Source organism: Lonchura striata, chromosome 9, assembly GCF_046129695.1.
Source record: "Lonchura striata isolate bLonStr1 chromosome 9, bLonStr1.mat, whole genome shotgun sequence".
NCBI classification, from domain to species: Eukaryota; Metazoa; Chordata; class Aves; order Passeriformes; family Estrildidae; genus Lonchura; species Lonchura striata.
Window position 1 is genome coordinate 25763160 of NC_134611.1, and position 18670 is coordinate 25781829.

Sequence of the window (18670 nt, forward strand, 5' to 3'; positions counted from 1 at the left end):
TTAGTTGTTTTTATCCTGGACTTCACATTCTAAACCATTCTCCAAGAGTGGTTTGCTCAGCTTCAGGCAGTGGTTGGCACATTTTCTGTGGTTTGGCTGTACTTCATGAGATAAACATTTTTCATCTTACTTTGAGACTCTTTCTCAACTTTCAGGCTATGCAAATCCAGTGTGCTACACTATTTTTCTTGCCCTGACAGAGCCAAAGCAGTTCCTATCAAAGCTTTCTAGCTTGGGCTTCGTGTCTCACCTGTAAAATGTTTCACCGTGTTCCTGGGGAACGTGAGATTAATCCTACAAGTGAATAATCCAAGTAACTGGAGCATCCAGCATAAGGACCACCTGCTACGGCTCTGTGTCAACCACCTCATGGATGTTTAGGAAACAAAGGACAATAGAGAAGGCAAAAAAGCATCCCTGGCACAAACATGGAGAGTTCCTGGAAGCAAGCAGAACTTCAAAACTGTGTTAAAACAGCCTCCTTCAATCACTGAACTGGAATTCAATGAGGTTTAATTTTACAATCTGTTCTTTAATTTCAAAATAATTAAAAGCCAAGAGCTCAATTCACATCCTTGTGACTGTAAGGAACTTTACTACAAAAGTGGTTCACACTAGGGCATATGAGGGCAATTTTAGTGTAAATCTCCATTTCTCTAATAATGAAGACATGCATGAAGCAAAATTTAACTGAGTTAAGGACTTCTCTTTCAAAGTACATGCACAAATCAAGAGGTAACTTGGCATTCTTCTCTTTTAAAATATACCAGCAAAAGAACATTGAAATCATTCTAGAAAATAGTTAAACAGATCGAAATCACACAAGGTTTTTACAGCCTAGGTGATGCAGGAGCCTAAAAAAACAGGAATCTTTTTTCAAGGAATTGAAGTATATAATTGCCCTCAGATTTAAAAGCAGAAAAGTTTGCTGTAATTTTTGATTTGGGAAACACTTTCAGTTAGTTTTAAAAGTGTGACTAGTCTCTGTCTCCACAGCCTTACATTAGACAGTAGTACTCACCTCTTAGTTTTTCTATATGAAAGAGAGGCTTTACAGTTGGCAAATCTTAAACAAAGGAAAATAAATTGTTCTCTGACATGCAATGAACACCAGTGAACTAATCTGCATCCAAGGGTCTTTATACTTTTGATCTTCAAGGTATGCTAAATTTGCACTTTTGTTTTTACTTCCTCTAAAACTAGCCAACAGATTTTGGGCCTACAGAATCTTTTAGATTATCTTCCCATGTAGTCCCTAGAGCTTTCCCTCCACACATGACCCCTTCAGCTTTGTTGGTTTATCACATAACACAACTCCTTGATGAAAAGGGAGTTCAGCTGACAGCCAAGGGGAATCCCCCTGCTCTGTGTCTGCTCGCTGCCACTTTCTGAAGCAAGACTGCCAGCAAGCACTTGTCTGCACTGATAATTGTGAATTATATATTTGATCTAGGCTAACAGTGCAATTCAATCAGGGTTTTAACCAAGTGTGACTGTACATGTTGTTTAGACAGCTCTCTAAGTGATTTCAATTATGTTTTGTAATGAGAAATTAGGAATAAGCAGTGATAAACTTGGAACACTAAATCTGTTGCATGACTGTTCCTTTGATGGCTTCAAGCAAAATAAAATGAAGCCTCTTTCCTCTGTTCTGAGAGAGTCATGACACTTACCTGTACACACAGTTTTATAAGAACTAAATTATGTGTTTTCCTACTGACATTTGTAAATTCTATCCATGTATGGGACAGCACAAGATTTTATACATTAGAAGTAAATGATCAGTTTGCATAGTACTAGAGAACAAAATAATTTTCATCTTGTCAACTATTAATTACCTTTTTTATTGGTTCTGAAAACAGTAGGCCAAAATCCATCAAGAAATAGTAAAAATATCAAAATTATAACATACAAAACATCATTATGAAAAAAATATCCTATACCAATTAAAATCTACAAGTAAAATTATCAAAGTATTTTCCAATTCTGAAAAAAGGTTGAAGGCATTCATCCTTTAAATAAAAGTAAGCATAAGAAATAGATATGCAAGCACACAGTATTTTTAGCTCTAAGAGTAAACAGGATGTGTTTTCCACCAGAACTTCTGCAATGGTCAAATGCCGATCTCCAAACTCCTACTGGAGTATCAGCTTAATATATGTGGAGCAATAAGGACACCTTGAGGACAGTTAGAAAAATGCAAGAATTTCTATTCTGCATTGATATGAGAGGATTTACACATCCTTTGTAAATCTGAATTCCTTGGAATTGCCACATTATGTAAATTATAAGCTCTTAAAACTTTGGCAAACTCCCACAAGTCCCAAGAGTATTATTAATGCTCTCATTAGTCCTGAAATACTCAAATATGTGCTTACCTATAGGTTCACTACTTACTTGCTAGTAGTTTTGAGGACAGACCTTAATCTTGTTTTGACTTGCTTTTTTCCTTGTTACAGAAATAAAAAATTTTGCTCTGCATTCCTCAGAATAGTATTACCCTGTACATATTCTTAAAAGTAAAAATATGAAAATAGTGAAGGCTCCTGAAGAAGTATTAAATGCAAATCTACACAAAAATCAAAATTCCACAGTTCTTTGTCACTCTCTACAAGTTTCAAGTATTCCTTTAAATTTGTACCTTTCAAAACCCAAAATAACTAAAATTAAAAAAAAGAAAGTGGGAAGAGGAAGAAATCTTGTACCTCCCATTTTGCTTTTCTGCATGTGAAAAAGCACTTTCTTTTAGTCTAGCTCTAAGTTAGAACTGCAGTTGTGGGGCCATTTGTAAAGCCTTCTGTTTCTTTAGTGCTATCTGCAGCCTTTGAACCATCACATATTTCAGTTGCCTCAGTTTCCTCTGGCTGTGGTGGGCGAAGATCAGTTGTGATCAAATCAGTTTCCTGATCTGATTTTCCTACTTCACTGCAAAATTCAACTTTATCTTCCTGATGGCTGTTCTTCTTTATTTGTCCATTCTGTGCAGGGTAGGTACTGGCAATGGTGTCATACAGAAATTGGTATTGTTCCTTAAAAATAAAGAGAAGAAGTTAGGGTTAATGGAAGGCTCAGAGTCCAAGACAATCCATTCTTTCCTTTTTCTCTTACATTTTAGAAATGTAGCATGTAGTTGGACAATCAAGACTGCATATGAAGCACTTTCACAGTTTTTGGCATAGAGAGTATTGCTCCTAAGGTTTATTCTGGCTTCATGTGTACATAACATCTCCGAAACAGTGTTAGATATTCCAAGTTGTCACTCAGTGCCTTTTTGGTTCATAAAGTACCAAAATATGGTTTTTAGAGTACCTAAGTTGGAAACAACATATATTGTACTGAGTCTGGAAGGTCATGTAATAACCTGGCCATATCAATGACACCCAGGTCTGGTTTGTGGTAACTACACACTACACACTACACTGTGGTGTCACACTTCCTCTGGAGTGACTAAACAAAATAGTCAGTGGCTGCCAGCTTGCAAATGGACTTCATCTCCTAGCTGCAGAAGGGACACTGCATGTACCTCATGAACCAACTCAAGAACAGCAATTTATGCAATTTGTAATTTGATACGACACACCCTTTGCCAAAGGCAGTACAGAATTGCAGCTCTTGATATCTCAGACTCCTTCATTCCTATCAGCAAGTGCCACTGCCCAAATGGTAGTGAGTGTGAATGTTCTGATTACAATCAGTGCTCCCTATACAGAAATTATGCCCAAGGTTATGGGGATATTAGTGATAAAAGTAATCTCTTTTTTTTTTCCTTTTCTGTTTATTCATAACATTTACTTACAAAGGAGGAGACCATTCCCAGCCTGGTGCGACGAAGTGATTTTACTACTTGGAAAACATCTATTACTTCTTCGATTTCTGCACTTTCCAAAAGGGTCATTAAAGCACAAAATACACCAGTCTGCTGTGATCCATCACTAGAAGATGATGTAAAATACACAATTTACAAAGTAAAATCAGAAGTCTTCTGACTAAGTGTTAGGTACTTTTTAAAACTTTATACTGAATTATATTTCCAAAGCATTTTTTACTGGACTGAAATTGTCACAATTAAGTATACGTGTAGGATTCACACAGGACATAGTTTATCTAGAGACTACCTGAACCTGAAGTACTACTTAAAGGGAAGAAAGAAATTCAAAATTTCGGCCTTACAGAGTCAACTGTTGTTAGCAGGATTATCTTCTGGTTTAGATGGTATGCAAGGCTATTCCTGGAAATGGTCCTAGAAGAGTGCACTTGTATCCTGGAGTGAGAGATGACCCTAAAAACTCTACTGGATATTCACTAGTGCATCCTGCAAGTGCACTCTAACCTAGCATTTCCCCACAAAATAGGCGCACAAGCCAAGAGGAGCTGCTCATAGCACCTGCTCTGTGCTCAGACTTGCCCAAGAGAAGTGGGCTTTCTTTTCATCACTACAAACCAAAAGGCCAAACTTGAGCAATTCAAGGAATCTTCTTGGGAGAGTTGAGTTTCCAGACACACAGAAAGGCTTGTGAGAAAAGTTGGGCATCCCAAAATTACGGTTGCTATGTATACCCAGAACTTAGAGCTAGGTGAATGTGTGTGCTGAGTTCAGACCCACCAGCAGTGGACAAGCAGTGGGACACTGCGGGTTTTCCTGTTGTCCTCAGTAACTGGTCTGGCTGGAAGTTTTTGTTTAATGTTGAGGATCATGCTGACTAAATCTTTGGGGGTTTCTGGAACATCACAGCCACTCCACTGATGGTACTGATACTGATACACTTTCTGAGTTTCTTTTGTCTGGAAAACAGCAGTGGAGATGTGGTTATTTTTCAGGATAAAATACAGATTCACACAGTAACTCTATTGCTGCTGATTAACAAAGAAAGAATTATATTCCTGAGGAACTGCAGGGTCATAGTTCTACCTCATGAATATGAGGTAGGTAGACATCCAAGCTTTGTTGAAAGTACAAAAGACAGCTGATCTCCTGAGACTCCCCTACCACAATCTCAGCAACTCCCTAAATAGAAAACCTGAGATATTTTATAGCATTTCTCATGACTGACTGTTGGTCTAGAAGAGAAAAATATTTCCATTTCATAGAGCAGGAGGTAACTGCAGTGGGAACTGTTTCTTCTTCTTTCTTGAGGCTAAGTTTATAAATTTGTTTTTACATTTAAAAACTCTTCGAAAACCATGTTTTGGAATTTGCATACAAACTTTTACCTTCAGATGTGTAACATGAAATGCACGTATAGTATAGCTAGGACCAGAGTTGATATCTGCCATTTGAACTTCTATGCCATCATACATTTGCTTTCCTTCTCCCCAGTACTGTGCACAGAGTTCCTAAAATGGATAAAAATACAAGTCAGTGAATACCACTCAAATCTCCTTTTGCTTTGCCTTCCACATGCACTTAGACTGTATTGACTTTAAAGTAGGAGGAGTTCCATTGTATTTTAAAATATAGCATCATACACTTTTCCCTTAAAAATTCATTCAAAAGTAAATTAAGTAGGTAAATAATAGGGCAAAATATATTGGAAATGCAAATTCCTCACCCTATGGAAAAGGTTTGAGCAAGGGGAGGAGAGAGTGCAGTGCAGTGTTTTGTTTGCATGTAGAAGATATTCAGTGTGTCTGTGTGCAGACAATGCCCCCACCTGATCTGCCTCCTTCAGCTCTGTCAGCATAACAACAACTTTGACTTTTCTTTGGAACACCATTTGCCAGAAGTCAGAGATAGTTTCCTGCAGTGGTCCCTGTGTTGCAATCATGGCTTTTGGACCCCAGTAACCCTATAAAAGAAATATTATTTTTTTTCTTCGATTCATTTGAAATGTCTTTGTCAAACAATAGATCTTATCATTTAAGGAATCCCCTGTGAAATAAATTAATGAACCTGTTTGTTTATAGGGAAAACATGCCTATCATAGTAGGCATCGGTCTTACAGGAATTCTACTACACAAATGACACTAAGCTCAGTCCTCCTAAGAAGACTATCACTTCAGACTGACAACAAGATATATTGATGCTGCAGTGGCTGAGATCTCACCCTGCCATTTTTTGAAAAGCATATTTTTAAGAGGTAAAACATCCAATTTTACACAGGCATTTAATTTTACCACTAAGAAATTGTGTTTGTACTAAGCAAATGTGGTGCACCAGTCAGTTCACACTGAGCTTCCTAAAAATAAAGATACATTTACCCTGAATAGGTATCCTAACTGTGCAGCATTTCAAAGGATTCAGATAAATAGAACTTAGCTAGTAATTCCATTAAAATCAGTTACTTCATTTATGACCAATAACTGTTCTTCGGATATATAATGGTATCAAAAAATTGTTGGCTCAAATTTTCACTGGTAGGGTTTGATCCATGTGAATAACTATAGTCATATTTCACTAACAGGGACAATATTAATCTGGTTCCACCTGTAGATAGATGCCCACCAATGGAAATATATGTTATCATGAGGCCAGCTGAAGGCTAATGGTTTTAAACATAGATGGATTTGCCAATCAGCCATCAGTTCCATCTCCTTTATTCAACTCAATTATTTTCTATTGGGATGCGAACAAGAGAATAAGAGCTTTAGCTGAAAGTTTGTGAAATGTCTACAGTGGATCCTCTAAATACATACAGTTATGAAGGAAGCATTGATGTATTTGCTGGATTCCTCACAGTCGCTATCTTCATCCGAGGACTCATCTGAATCATGCTCACCCTCCTTACTGCAATCCTCTTCGTGCCTGATGGGCACTCGGTTAAAGTCATCTGTGTAAGACAAAGTGTCACTGTCACAGCACACGGCGCCTGGGTATGGCATTTGTGGAGGCAAGGGAATAGAAAAGGCCAGTCCTTTCACAATAGACTGCAGAACCAAGGCCACCTTGTTTGAAATAAATACTCCCAATAATTCACATTGGTAAAAACTCATCTCTTCTTTTTAAATCACTATAAGGAGTTTAGAATTTTACAGTATTTGGAAAAACTAATCAAATACTACTCTATAAGGTGATTTGCTCATTTTTTCAAAATTTTTCTAATAGAAGAAAACAGAAAATAAGGCAAGGTGAGATAAAATAAGGCAATGGAAAATACTTACATGGAATTATGTTGGCATTCCTATTTTTGCTTTTATTTTCATCCCGATTCCCAGTGTTCTGTGTCCGCCACCCCTTATAGGAAGGCAATCGCTGAAGAAAAAGGATATTTGATATTATGTTTGATTAAAATGGTTCTTGAGATCATTGTCTCCTCAGGTCTCTCAAACTCAGAATTCATCTTGCAGAGCTTCTCTCCTTACTTTTGTTCTTTAAACTGTGTAACATCTGAGCTACCATTTAAAAATGCCTGCTACACCATGTACAATGGCACAGGAAATCATGAACACAGACACAAGCAATCATTCTGTGAGCTCTATCTTTCTTAAAAATATTAACACCAAAGCAGAAATATAACTTCATTAGCATAAAGCTTTTTTTCGTGAGGTAAAGAAACTTTCTGCGCCAGGGAAATAAAATAGCACCTAAATGATCTGTGATAGAGATACCTGTGGTATCTCTCTAGCTCATGACTATTGTGCAAGGCAATTTTTAACACAAGTGGGAAGGAAGGGCAACTGGAATGCAAAGCTTATTTACCTGGAACTCTGCCTCCAGCAGAGAAGGCTCACTCGGGTGGTCTTTTCTTTTCAGATTGTTAAGGGAGGAATGCATTTCTGAGAGACTGATCTCTGTTTCTCCATACTGATTGTATTCCACCAGTGCTTGATGAATAAGGATGTACTGTGACTGGTGTTGCCCATTTGAACAGTTTAAACAAGAAGTTATTAAAGAGTAAAAAAAAAAACCTTAAAAAATAATTTTTTTAAATCATTAAAAATGATTACTCCCGTGATAATATCATTAGTGTTATTAATATTAAGCATTAACATCAAAATCAAATTCAAGTGTTAAAACTTTAAAATGCTGAAATAAGTTAAAAACATGCAATGCATCAGTCCACAACTTCTGTTGTATTCAACTCATATGAAAATTGCACTTGGGCAGATGTATTTTAGAATTTTAAAAATCCAGTTTGACTCTGCAAGTTCAGTTTTGCATTTATGGATTTATGCCAAAAAGCTGTTCTCCTTGGCTTCCTCTTCTAAAGTCTGAACTTAAAAAGTTGAAGTTTCTAAAATTGAAAAATTATGTGGGAAGTTCTTTTCCCTCTTAATACTTTTTAGAGCTGTATTTTCTATGAACAGCTTCAACTGAATTGAGCAATGCACTTGTGAGAAATACTGCTGAAGCCCTAGAACAGGAGAGTTGTGACAGCAGTTTCAGGGAGATACCTCTACTTGGACCATGAGGCATCGCTGCCGACGCAGTTTCACGATGTAGCCATAAACATCCACTCTGCCTTCTGTGTCCAGCCCCTCCAACATGGCATCGATTCCTATGTACGTCCCAGTGCGCCCAACGCCGGCACTGCCGTGCACAAAGGGACTTGGTTATCGACAGGCAATGGCATCAATTGCCAACACAAACAATTATGAGTTTGCATTTTTAGTATCTTTTAGTGAAAGCAAGGCCAACATGGACAAATAAGGTGTTTACAGCCAGAGAAGCCCAACATTGATCTGGCTGTTTTTCAAAAGTCTGTGTTATCCTCAGGTCTTATCAACCTGAATTTCCTTCTTATCCTTCAGAAAACAGGACTTGTGTATCTTTTTCTGCCTCATTTTAAAGTGTTTAAGTCACAATATCTGGGATCAGACAAAGACTTTTGCCAGATCCCTATTCTGAATAGCTTCATTTCAGTCATTTAATATTACCAAATTTTTTAAAGAATAATATATATTTACCTGCAATGAACCACGATCGGACCACTAAAAAAGTTGCTGAGGGCATTAACTCTGCGTCGGAGTTTGAGAAGGAGATGTGGATCCTCAGGGACTCCATGGTCTGGCCAGCTTGTGAATTGGATATGAGTGACATCTCTTCCAGCTGTCCTTTCTCTTCCCTAGAAAAAGTGAAGTGTGGTTTTTAATATATATCAATCTATATATAAATTAGTATGTGTATACAGATGTATATATAAGTCTAAGTGACTAGATTAAAGCCCGAAGCACCTGAGTCTTGAGTGGACTTTGGTATGTTGCTGTTAGACTAAAAGAGAGGACATAAATTTTGATAAAACCAAATGAGAAAAACCCCTCAATGACATTCTTTTACTGGCCAAGATTTATATGGCTGTACAGGCATTTTTCCACTAATTAACCTCAAAGTTCTTACTCATAGTTGAGTTATCCAGTTGTGCCAAAGCTATTCATACATTGTTTGCCATGGTTTCAGTAATTATACATCACTATTCTACCAGAACCGCAGAAGTCTCCACTTTCTTGCCACAGACCACTCTTCAATTCCCCAACCAATATCCATTTTATCTTTATTGATATGATGTCAGCTGAACAAAGAGCAGATATTTCTAAAAATATCAGACCTCAACCTGCTGCAATCACTCATTTCTAATGTCAGATTCCTTAAGGGACAGAGCAATGTCTTTATAAATAGGTGATTTTTAACATCCTGATCTGCTCACTGACCACCGCTTTCTTTTAATCAGATCACATCCTGAGTAAATTTTAATGCAATATTAGACAGCAGAATAGGAATTTCCAACTGTAATCACAAATCAAGATAGGCAGATTCTGTTGCTTTGCTGAAGATCTGCCAGCAGATTTACTCTTTGAGTCTGAATGCTTTTAGCTATGATTTAGGCTCCATTTATTATCATTGAAATATTTTTGCAAAGGGCCTGAGTTGAGCATCTAGCCTTTGATAGCAAATTTTGTTCTCAATTACACATAGAGCAACTCATGTAATTTCAGATGTGTGAAAGAGAACAAGTAACCAGCCTTAATGACTTTACACATTTCTAAATGATGATTTTAAAACACTTATATTTATAAACACACTTGAGATTACCAGAATTTGTGACTGTCCTACTGTACAATTCGCAGAAGGGAAGATAATGCTTACCAGTGAGTACACTGATTTTAGTTGCTGAGATACACACAAAGCAGCAAATTTTTTGTGTTAGAGAACAAACTAAATATATAAAGACATCACAGTGTATGCATTAATGTTTTACCACTTAGCAGCATATTAATAGTATAATCTTAAATATAGGTTCCAGAGGATTAAGGAAAAATGCCTTTTCAAGTAGGGAAATATATATCTAATTCATATTTCTTGCAAAAAATTACACCTACATCCAAGTTTTCCATTAAGCTATATGATGCTCAGGCAAGACAGCAGAGCATCTTCCACTGAGAGCTGACTCTTCTTTCTTAAAATACAGACTCCAAATAAACACTCCAGTTCCAGTCAGTCTCACACTTTTGAATCAACTTACATTTGTGATGTGCAGTTTCTGAATGACATAGTCTGGACACGTTTTGCTTTCATAGATCTTTACAATGATGTCCCCATACGTTGCAGTCCCATTCTCCATTGATGGCCAGTACTGGGCACATTTGTTCTGTGACGAGATGAAGTTAAGTAAGCAGCCCAGAAGTGAAGTGGCAGAGAACTGAGAGCTAGAAAAAAGCCTAATTTAAAGTAGATGGCAACTCAATATAGCTTTTCCAACTTTTCAATTCCAAATATCCAACAACTCAGGTCTCTGACCTGAAATTTATGGCCAGGGAATTTAAATTCACATGCACAGTGGAGAACAAAAAAAATCCTGTATACTAGTTGAAACAATGAAGAGTGACTGCTACTGTTGCCTGATGGCTGGAGAAATGTTTGCAGCTACTTCCATGCCTTGTTTTTCAGTCTTCAATGACGGCTGCTGCTCCTGCCTGCCTATAACATCAGCTTGGGTGTGCTGTAAATCTGCAGGCTGTCAGCATCTTTAACTGCAGCTAAAACAGCAGCTCCCCTTCTTCCTGCTGCACTTGGAATAAGGAACCAGAAGCAGACAACCTTCCACTTTAAAAAAAAGCAACAGACATAAAATATTCTTTCTAGGATCTACTGAGGACACTGCCAGGTTATCATAATAGACAGGGGAAAAATAGAAACCATACCTTTTCTGACAGATATATGAGGAACTACAGCTCTACCTATTCTGAATTAATTAGCTGTAATTTGGAAGCTCACCCTCTGATATGTATTGCTGTGACTATGTGACTAAAGTGGTATTTTCTGGAACGACTGGTAATTCCTAAGGCAACACTGTTTTGGCATGCTTTTTAACACAGGTTCTGCCACAATGAGGGAACAGCAAAGAATGAAATAAAAGTACTTAAGAAGAGTATGTAATTCAGCACAGCACAGCAATCCACTCAGTTTTCAGAAAAAAGAAAGATGGAAAGATAGAAGGAAGGAAGGACCCTCTTCTCACCCTCTTTCCTTCCTCACAGCGAGTCACCATGACAATAATGGTTGCCTTCTGCTCCCAGATCATTCTCCAGAAATCATCTGTGGTTTCATCCTTGGGGCCTAGAAGGAGATAATTTAAGGGACTTTTTCAGAGTGCAGCCACATGGAAAAACATCTGCATTCTTAGCCAGGCAACCTGAAGAGCTAACTAGAGATCATGCAAGTAATAGCCATACACTTGATTTGATTATGGCTGCTGCCATTAGGCTACAACATTTAAAAACTCTCATCTGTGTCTTTAGTGCATAGATATGAAATCTGAAAAATTTTGGTGCAAAATTATACAACATGAGAAATCTGCCTTTGAAGTACGATTTATTAATTGTCACTAAATTCCCTAAGCAAAAACTCATTGACAACTTTGTCATATTAAATGTCAAAATGTCAGATTTTCATTTTTCCTTTAAGCTCACTAATAGGATTTTACTACTCTAAAAAAAATGGGTGAAAATAAAGAAAACATATTCTTTTAAGATTATAAATTACCTTGTGCAGCAATGTATTTTCTTGGTTCTTTGAAGCCCTGTGAAAAGTACATTGTTATTAACTTTTAGAAAGAAAGTATGAACAATCTAAAAGATTTGCAGCTTTAAAAATAAATTTTATATGCAACAATTCAATAATACCAAATACATTACAAAGGTGAAAGCAACTCCAATGGAAATCCTCCAAGGTGCGTGCTGATGCTTTAAATTCACAGATTACAGGATTTTTTCCATAGAGTCTAGGACTTTTTTTAAGTAAAAGCCACTCACATCAATATAACTTGCATTGATATAGTCTGATCCTGGATCTCCTGGCATCTCTGAGAGCTCAACACGGTTATGGTCATCTGTTTAAATCATTTAAACCAACATAATTATATTATCGCAAGGCAGTGACAAATCAAACATATAAAACATGTCAGAATTATTACAAATACTCACATGGAAGAATATCAATGTAACGGTTTTTGTTCTGATTATGGGTTTTTTTGGCCTCCTTTATAGAAAATTTACTGAAGACTCTAGGAATACTCTGTAAAATATGAAATTTATTTTATTAGTTAAGCCTAGGTTTGAAATAGTCAAGTGAATATGGAAATAATTTGGACTTACTGAATCTGGAAGGTAACATTATACTTCATAAGACATTACTTCATATATTTCTTATATCTAAAGTTAAAAAAATTATTCTCCTTAATATAGTTAATGTATATCTCCTCAATTACATATTATTTATATTCCCATGGCTATGCAGTAAGACAAAGTTTAAAAATATGTATTAAAAGGTACTTTAGGATGAGAGGTATTTAGACTGCATACTTTATTCTTTTGCTGAAGAACACCTTCAGGAAAAATGAAGTATTTTCATCTTACAATGGGGAGAGATTGGTAGCAAAATTAACTGAGGACTACTTGACCTTAGATGAGAATCCACTCAATTTTCTAGATTATTTATTTATTTCTAACTAGTACATGTATTTCAAACATGTTCCTGGATGGGATTCTTCCAACCACCTGGATAAAAACCTGTGGTATATTTTGAGTGAAGGGCAAACCTGAAATTCTTCCAAGAAGAGCCTTCCTTCATCTGCAATCTTCCTCTTGTATGTGTCCAGCAATAGCTCTGAGGGTATTGGCTCTATATTAAGAAGTTGCTTGTCATCATCTTTAACTGTGTAAATAAATCAAATGTTTATTGTTACTGATACTGCAAATGCCCATCACACTTCAGTAAACGTGATTCTAAAACTGCCAGATAAATTAACAAAATAACTAAACTCTTTTTTTTTTTTAACTTGGTGTATTTATTTTTACAAAACTGGTGTTGCCTGAGCCAGCTGTGAAGCTGTGAGCAAACAGGCTGTGGGAATAAGAGAACTTCTCCAGCTCTGCTGCCTGACTGGAGACACCTCTGGAGGAGGCCACACGCAGGGACAGCACATCAACACTTTTGCACAAAGTGGTGACTCTCATTTTCAGGGCACAGCAACTGTCTCAACAACCACAAAAGTTACACAGCCTTGCCTTCTGCTTCAGTTCTGGTCAGTTATTGTCAGTGATTAAAATATAATATGTATAGCCTAACTTTCCACATTTTCTCCAGTTTATGTTCTGAGTTGCAATAATCTGCAATATCATCTTGAATGAAAAAATAACAATTGAACAAGTTTTAGCACCTCTTACTAGATATATATTAATTTTTCATTTACATTGACAAGTTGTAACTAAGCAAATGGATTTGAATTTCAACACAGTCCTACTTCCCATTTAATGTAGTTAGTTTCTGTGAATTTAGTGTTCTAAATTTTTTTTTCTTTAAGATTTCTGGTATTGACTGATCCTGTCTTTCTCCACAGGGATTGAAATCTTGTGCAAAAAGGCGCACAAATCTTTCAGTCTTTGGGATTTGAAAGCCTTCAAAATTTTTCAGTAAAAAACAACTGGCTAATATTCAGTCTCTTGTTTTGGAAAAAGGTGCACAGAAAAGGGAAATTATGTTTTAAACTGGATTTTATTCTGGATTTATTCTCAGTGTTAAACATATCACAAACATTGTCTGGGATAACTGTAATTGGGTTTTTAATTGACTAATAAATAAGAACTTCTCAAACACTGATGAACTTTCAGTTCACTCAAGTATATTCTTCTATGTATTTACTGGAGTATTTTTGTCCTCCATATAAGGTGTTATCATGTTGATATCTGTAATCTGTGTATGCAACCTGGAATGCAAATAACCTAAAGGTTGCAGCAAGACCTGAGACTAATTTTATTTCCATTTCCTAAATGGAAATAAATATAAATTGTTAAATATATAAAGATACTCACCTGCAACAAGGTTCACGCCTTCAGAAGAATTGCTGTAAGAAGCAAAAGCACCTGTAAATGCTTTGACTAGTAAACTATATATGATAATAAGTTAAATAAAATCAGTGAAACAAGAGTGCTGTCTGTAAACAAGAGTGCTACACCCAGGAATATGCAGAGATGGTTGGGATTCTTGTCCTCCTGTCCTCCCCTGAGGCTGAGAAACAAGGTGGCCACATCAAAAACCTTTAGTGCCTGCATGATTTTGCCTATCTCACCTACAACAAATGTGTATTTAATTTCTTCACTGAAGTGACTGTTCACACCATCTTCTCTTCTCTTGCTAGTGACAGAAAACTAACACATACCTAAAATACAGCAAGTTTAAATGCTAAGTAGCCACAGGCATCAGGGAATGCAATGACCATCCTTCTGTTGCCATCCTCTGTCCTAGAAAACTGCTGAGCCATTGAGAGGTCGCAGCAATAAGCAACACCTCCCTGAGATATTGTTTAGGGTGAACAAGCATTTAAAACAGTTCCAAGAAAGTGTGGATTATTTTTATTACTGCTGATTTAAATAACGAAGGAAATGTTTTCCAGATATTTCTGAAATTTTTTTCACAAAACTAGGGACAAGTAATTTTGTTCTGTGCCTCAAATAAGGGTAGAGCAGACAGATTTTAAATCTATTTCATTATATTTGTTTTGTTTGACAAACACCATAAAATTCGTTTTCTTTTAAAATGGTTTAAAGGTAAAAGGATATCTTTTCCCAGTCATTCCCATTAATGAAACATCAAATTTGTAACATTTTGTCACTACCCACTGTGAAATCTTGTGGAAAAAACAAAAGCTACCCCCATGCCCCTTCCATTTATGTAAGAGAGGGAGACAAACATGAAGCTTACCTAAGCTTTTTTTTGTGAAGATCATAGATTTTGTACAGAACCAGTAGTAAAGCAATTACAGTCACAATGATCATGAATGCCAAGAATATAATCAAGGCTCTAGAATTATCTACCAACAGAAAAAAAAAGACATTTAATATTTTTAAATTACTTTTAAAAAAAATAAAAAGAAACCTGTATACTCCCTAGAACCAGTGCTCCTCAATTTTTGGTTTAGGGTCTTTTTTGAGAAAAAAAAACTAAACAGGTTTGAGTTTGTTATGCCAAACATAGTAGAGTAGAGGAGGGAATTTTATGTTTTCATTAAGAAAACTTTCCCTTAAATTCTCCATGTCCACCTGTCAAAATGCTGCAACTCACTAGTTCAGCATTACAGTGCTTGTCTCCTGCTCTCTGTGACCTGTACAGTGCAGTTCTCAGTTGCTCCTAATCTGGGAATTGGGAACCTCTGCCAAGTCACAGATGTTCAGCTCCTGAAATGCAGGATCCGAACACAGGAAAATAATCCAAAAGTGAATCATGGCAGTTAGAGAAATTCATTTCTAGTTGCATTTGAATATTTTCTGAAGAAATCACAGCTGGGTAATAATTCTGAGTTATGATTAATGACTTGTCAACATGATCTGCTACATTAATACTGAATGGGGATATTTTTCAAATACAGAACAAATGTTAACTATAAAACAGGAAGTTTGCATTTTTAACTAGGAGCAATTTAACTGAATTCACAATTTACATTATTTATATTATGCTAAAATCGAAAGGCAAAGATGTTGTACATATTTACTTACATCTGGTTTTTATACTCCCCACTACCACTGGCCCATTGTATTCTCCATTAAAGACGAAGATCTGCATGCAGTGGGTGACAATAATAGGGATGTTCAGATATGACAAGTAAAAATTTCTGCCTATAATTCTTAAAAAACAAAGCTCAATGGATTTTCCAATTTCATCCATCTACTGACAACACCATTGACAGCAGTGTCTGCTGTCAATCTCTGTATTGACATTTATAGTGCAGCTCAGGTTTCTACCCAAGTTAAAGCAAGATCTGGATTCAAAAATATAGAGATGACAGGAAAAATAATTTAGAGAAAATAGGAAACACACTTTACAAAATAAAAATCAGATGCATCTCAAAGCAAAATAAATTTTGTCTTTTATTAAGCCTCTCCAATCTGAAAAATAACTGTGCAATAGATAAAAAACCCATTTGCTGCAACAGTGAAGATACAAATAGTCCACTGAATTTGATGGTTTTAGTACAAATTTATGTATGGGTAGGTAATTCATAGAAGTTAATTAAATAGGGTGTTTTCTTGCATCATTAACTTTTGGGTATTTAAATTGTATTAGAACACTAACTTTGTTCAACTGTGTTTATGTTTTGTCATATAATTAATATTTATTTGATCTTTTAAATTTTCTTAATAGAAATTCCTGTCAGATCTAAAAGACAGCTTGCAGTCAAACATTTCACACTGTTTTTTTTTTTTTCCTTGCGAATCTTCTATAACTTGACCAGAGTCCTTTACTTATCAGCTAAGCCCATAAGGCTTTCTCCAGTTTTTGGGCAAGAATTAAGCAAAATATGTGCAAAACAGAAGCCAGGATTTAGAGCTGCAGAAGCAAATTCCTTATGTAAGGAAAACTGCTCACTGAAAGTGGTGGACAAAAACCCTAAATGGCACAAAGGTCCTGTGCTACTGGGAAAATGCAAGGATCTTTTGCTCCTAGAGGACCTCATCTTTACTTTTCAAATATAAAGCTCTCTGAGCAGAATCTGTTGAGAAAATTCTGACAAAATATTGAAATGAAAATGAGATTACTCAAGTTCCCTGAAACTACATTTGTGCAGGTAAAATCAGAGAAGGAAAAGAATGTGGGGAGTAAGTGAAACTGCTTCCTAAAAGTAGTAGAACTCCATCACTCTTACTGGTTACTTTCCTGCCTAAACTTTACTGAGAGGAGCTATCAGGATATAAGAAATATTCCTACTGGCCATATTAAGGGAATCACATAAGACTATTGGTTTTGCAGGCAACCCCAAAAGGGTGAAATGCCTGACAGATGAGAAAATTGCAGGAAGCCTTCAGGAAAATGAAGTGTATAAACAGAGGATGCATTTTTCTTGCTGTTAGAACCTATGTGGATTGATTGCTTGACAGGTTAGGCACATATGCATTTTAGTTCCAAAATAATAATTACTTTTTTACACCTAAAGCCTACAGATTATAAATTGACTTCTCTAACACCATATTTGCCTTCTTTCCCTAAAATCAAGCATAATAAGCTTAAACAATGAAAAATGCAACAATATTTTATATATTTTAATAAAATAAACTAACTTACCTTAAATGTATAGTTTGTCAGGTAAAAGAGATTTTCTCTTTTAAATTCACATTTGCTTTTGTTTTCAATTTTTTCATCATTCTCCCAAATAAATTTAAATTCTGCACGTGGTCCAAACTCTCTTTGTTTTTTGCATGTAATCTGGACAGCATTATCAGCTGTCAATATTGTTTTAACATGATTCACTTTTTCTGGTACTGTAGACAAGAAAAAGGGTTACTCGCTCTATTTCATCATTTCAATCCAAACATTTCAAGCTGTATGTGCTCAGTCTGTTTCCTGTCTTGTCTCAATAACTTCATATATTTTCTTCCTAAAAAATTTCAATCCCACTTTAACAAGATAAGTAAAATCAATTTTGACTTAATCATAAGCTTATCTAAGCTGAAAAAGATGAGATGTGGAACTAAAATTCTCTACTGACAGACTGCAAAAGTAGTATGATGGCAAATCTCTCGTACATCTCACATCACTTTCTCATTTGAGGAACATGGGGCAACAGACAAGACAGGCGAATAAAAGATTTCTCCATGTGAATATTCATTTCAAAAGTATTTTAAATTAAATTTTCTCCCAGAAGTCACTAGTATATTCTAATATTTGGAACAGTGTCCTTATACTTAAGTCTGGCCTAAAGCCACAAAAACTTTTTAATGATACAGAATCTGTTAAATCTAATCTGTGGTTTCAAACTCTAGTTTCTTCTGTTGCAGCAAATGTTGCAGGTTTCAGAATGAGGGGCACAGCCAGGGGACCTTTCACTATGAGCTGATAAAACCTTTCAGAAAGTAAAATGAGGCCGCCTTTGTAAGGCAGCCTCATTTCAATAGCCATATCTCAGCAGCCACATTTCAGTAGAACACCACCATGGAAATTTTCTACAAAATTATGTCAACTTGCAAAACATCATATTGAGAAAAAATAAAACCCAAAAAACTGCAGCTGATATTTTCTTCATATGAAGAGCTAAGACCTGTAAGGCTCTATAAACAGATCAAATAGCCCAGGTGAGGAATCGCAGGATATTTGACTTGGCTGAATGTGAGGTTACATCATAGCTGATAATTTTTATCCACAGGGCAGATCTGTTAGATTCCTATTCCACTTGCTGCTGAAAGAGCTGTGATGAGGAGAAAGTGAACATTTCTGGAGGCAATGTGTTTGTTGAAGATGAAAACATCT

General features: G+C 36.1%; 1 protein-coding gene across 3 annotated transcripts in view; it reads right to left on the minus strand.

The window, feature by feature from the left end:
- Positions 1-2347: 2347 nt before the first annotated feature.
- Positions 2348-18670, minus strand: part of PTPRC (protein tyrosine phosphatase receptor type C) — a 57851-nt gene continuing 41528 nt past the window's right edge. For all 3 annotated transcript variants that reach the window (XM_021547393.3, XM_077785490.1, XM_031505517.2), the window contains 20 exons: positions 17489-17685; positions 15925-15985; positions 15134-15242; positions 14245-14276; positions 12972-13087; positions 12358-12448; positions 12187-12263; positions 11918-11954; positions 11394-11491; positions 10398-10523; positions 8845-9002; positions 8332-8467; positions 7637-7786; positions 7099-7189; positions 6634-6767; positions 5652-5786; positions 5212-5334; positions 4604-4782; positions 3797-3932; positions 2348-3029 (listed from right to left, as the gene is read on the minus strand). In XM_021547393.3, coding sequence (XP_021403068.2) covers positions 2757-3029; positions 3797-3932; positions 4604-4782; positions 5212-5334; positions 5652-5786; positions 6634-6767; positions 7099-7189; positions 7637-7786; positions 8332-8467; positions 8845-9002; positions 10398-10523; positions 11394-11491; positions 11918-11954; positions 12187-12263; positions 12358-12448; positions 12972-13087; positions 14245-14276; positions 15134-15242; positions 15925-15985; positions 17489-17685 — 2459 coding nt within the window. In that variant the 3' untranslated portion in view covers positions 2348-2756. The remainder of the gene's footprint in view (positions 3030-3796; positions 3933-4603; positions 4783-5211; positions 5335-5651; positions 5787-6633; positions 6768-7098; positions 7190-7636; positions 7787-8331; positions 8468-8844; positions 9003-10397; positions 10524-11393; positions 11492-11917; positions 11955-12186; positions 12264-12357; positions 12449-12971; positions 13088-14244; positions 14277-15133; positions 15243-15924; positions 15986-17488; positions 17686-18670) is intronic.